At 48.5% G+C, this 2,283-nt stretch overlaps 1 protein-coding gene across 1 annotated transcript in view; it reads right to left on the bottom strand.

The window, feature by feature from the left end:
- LOC107101964 (1-acylglycerol-3-phosphate O-acyltransferase ABHD5-like) overlaps positions 1–2,283 on the bottom strand; it is a 22,552-nt gene that overhangs the window by 3,301 nt on the left and 16,968 nt on the right. Inside the window, exons 5-7 of the mRNA XM_015401066.1 lie at positions 652–806; positions 401–512; positions 143–323 (exon numbers count right to left, since the gene is read on the bottom strand). Coding sequence (XP_015256552.1) covers positions 143–323; positions 401–512; positions 652–806 — 448 coding nt within the window. The remainder of the gene's footprint in view (positions 1–142; positions 324–400; positions 513–651; positions 807–2,283) is intronic.

The raw sequence follows: 2,283 nt of genomic DNA, 5'->3' as shown, positions 1-2,283 counted from the left end.
GCTGGTTATAAACTGAACTGGTTATACTGGGGGATGCAGACCCGCTGGTTATAAACTGAACTGGTTATACTGGGGGATGCAGACCCGCTGGTTATAAACTGAACTGGTTATACTGGGGATGACAATAGAAGTGTTTACTCACAATAATGTCCACATCTGTTCTCTCCTGCTGGATGGCACTGGCCGAGTCGCTGTCTATGCTGGAGCGGGAGCCGTAGATGATGGAGATGGGAATGTCGGGCGGTAGCTGGTGCAACCTCTGAAGCATCGGCCTCTTGGCCCAGCCACAGGAACCCGTCATGCTCTTAAAAGCAGTTTCTCCACTGATCAGAGATGAAACCATAGATCAGAGGAAAGAAGATCTCAGAGCGGAAAAGAAAGAGGAGCAGGAGAGGCAGACCTGGGAGACTGGACGTTTAGGTGGTAGATATACTCTGACACAGTGTTGTCTGAAAACATGGAGGAGAACTTCTTCTTGAAGTCCGGTCTCATAGTCTGCACCAGAGTAGGACCTACGGAGACACAAAGCAGCTCTTCACAGGGCTGAACGTTCTTCTGAATCAACGTCAGCTGTATCATCACTACTACGTTCCTCCTCCAGTTAGGGTGAGGTGAGGTATGATCCGTCACTACCTGGTGCTGCACTCTTACCGAGGGGTCCAACCAGTCTGAGGCCAGCCAGAGGGTTGAAGGGGCTGAACATTGCTCCCAAGGCTTTGATCCACACAGGAACGGGTCGGTCTGCTTCCAGCGTCTCCTGAAACTCAGGGAAACCCCACGGCTCCACCAGTATGATACGTTTCACTCTGCATTGGAGGAAAATGGGAATAATCAGGCTGCAGAGGTAACCTTTAGCTAACAGCTTCACTACCAGTTCCAGCCAACAAATATTTGTTGGTCTGGTTCTGTCCTACCTGCATGCTAACAGGATCCTCTATTTCTACTGTCTCTAGTCCATTTCCTTTCATTCAGGACACCTTTCAAGTGCATATCTGGTAGTCAGAGTGAAGCTGCACTGCCAGTAGGGGCCCCAAAGGAAGCAGAATTTTGCACAAAATGAAAATTTAAACAGGAGGCTGTGTTTATGCAAGCCAGCAGAGAATAAACATTTACAGTTAAACTCTCTGAGCCTGGAGGCGATTATCCAGCTGCAGCTCCTGGTTTTTCATGGTATTTGGCAGCTGACTCAGTTGGCTGTGTGATTCTTCCTCTCTTGGACTTACCTGCTGCTCATGACACAGTAGACTCTCTAGTTTGGCCCAGTAGGTCAGCATCGGGGATTGATTGGTTAAGATGATCTTCAGAAAACCGAACATTCTGCATCTCCCTTGGTGATCATACCTCATCCTCTGTTCCCTTATTGTTTGGAGAGGCCACAGGGCTCTGCTTTATGCTCTTTATCTACTTCACCTTGGCTCAATAATGAGGCTTGGTGCTTATTCCCACTGATGATAGCCACATTTATGTTCCACTAAGCAAGAAAGATGGAAACAACGTGCTGTTAGAATGCTTTCAAGGTCTGAAAATTTTATGAGCCTAAAGGGCAGATTATACTTCTGCAACCGCATACATCAAATGTTGCTTGCGTCTGGTCACTGGTCAATTTTGCTGGTTTGCTTCTGCACCATCGGTCTGGAATTTCTGGGACGCACAGCAGTTTCCCACCAAAGCGCAAGCTGGAGCCTATTGGGGAACTCGCGAGAACTTCGGCGGCGCCGGTGGGAGTGTTTATCTTCCAAAACAACAATGGCACGTCTGCAAGATATGACGGTTATGGAGATGGATCTAGAGTTGCTAGACACCAAAGACGATAAATTTATTTATAAAATTTGTCTGAGGCATTGTACAAATGGTTGTACTTCCGAACCTCCTCAATTAACCTTTTGTCGTAGTTGTCCGTTGTTCCTCGGTTTTTAAGAATGGCGTGCCTTGGCACCGAATTGAGAAGGACGACCACACAGACAGCTGGAAAGGCATAAAAAGGACCAATCACAGCTGCTCTTTGTCTGCGCGGGTTTGTGATCGTCCGACGCGTAGTCAGGATTCAACGACAGTTGCAGAACCTCTGCGTGGGGGGCGTGGTCGCGCACAGAGACAGATTTGACGGTTGCAGAGGCTATGCGTCAGAAGCATAAGCCCCATTTACACTACCCTTGAAAAACCGATCCAGGCACAGACCAGTCCGAGCTTGGATCGGTAACCAGGCCAAGCTCAGTTTTGACGACCGTTCACACGTCACACTTATCTCGGTTATCTCGACTCCTCGACTCCTCGCCTCCTAGT

Source organism: Cyprinodon variegatus, unplaced genomic scaffold, assembly GCF_000732505.1.
Source record: "Cyprinodon variegatus isolate N-32 unplaced genomic scaffold, C_variegatus-1.0 Scaffold1179, whole genome shotgun sequence".
Classification (NCBI taxonomy): Eukaryota; Metazoa; Chordata; class Actinopteri; order Cyprinodontiformes; family Cyprinodontidae; genus Cyprinodon; species Cyprinodon variegatus.
The sequence above is the reverse complement of the archived record's forward strand: the minus strand, read 5'-3'. Positions and strand labels throughout refer to the sequence as shown.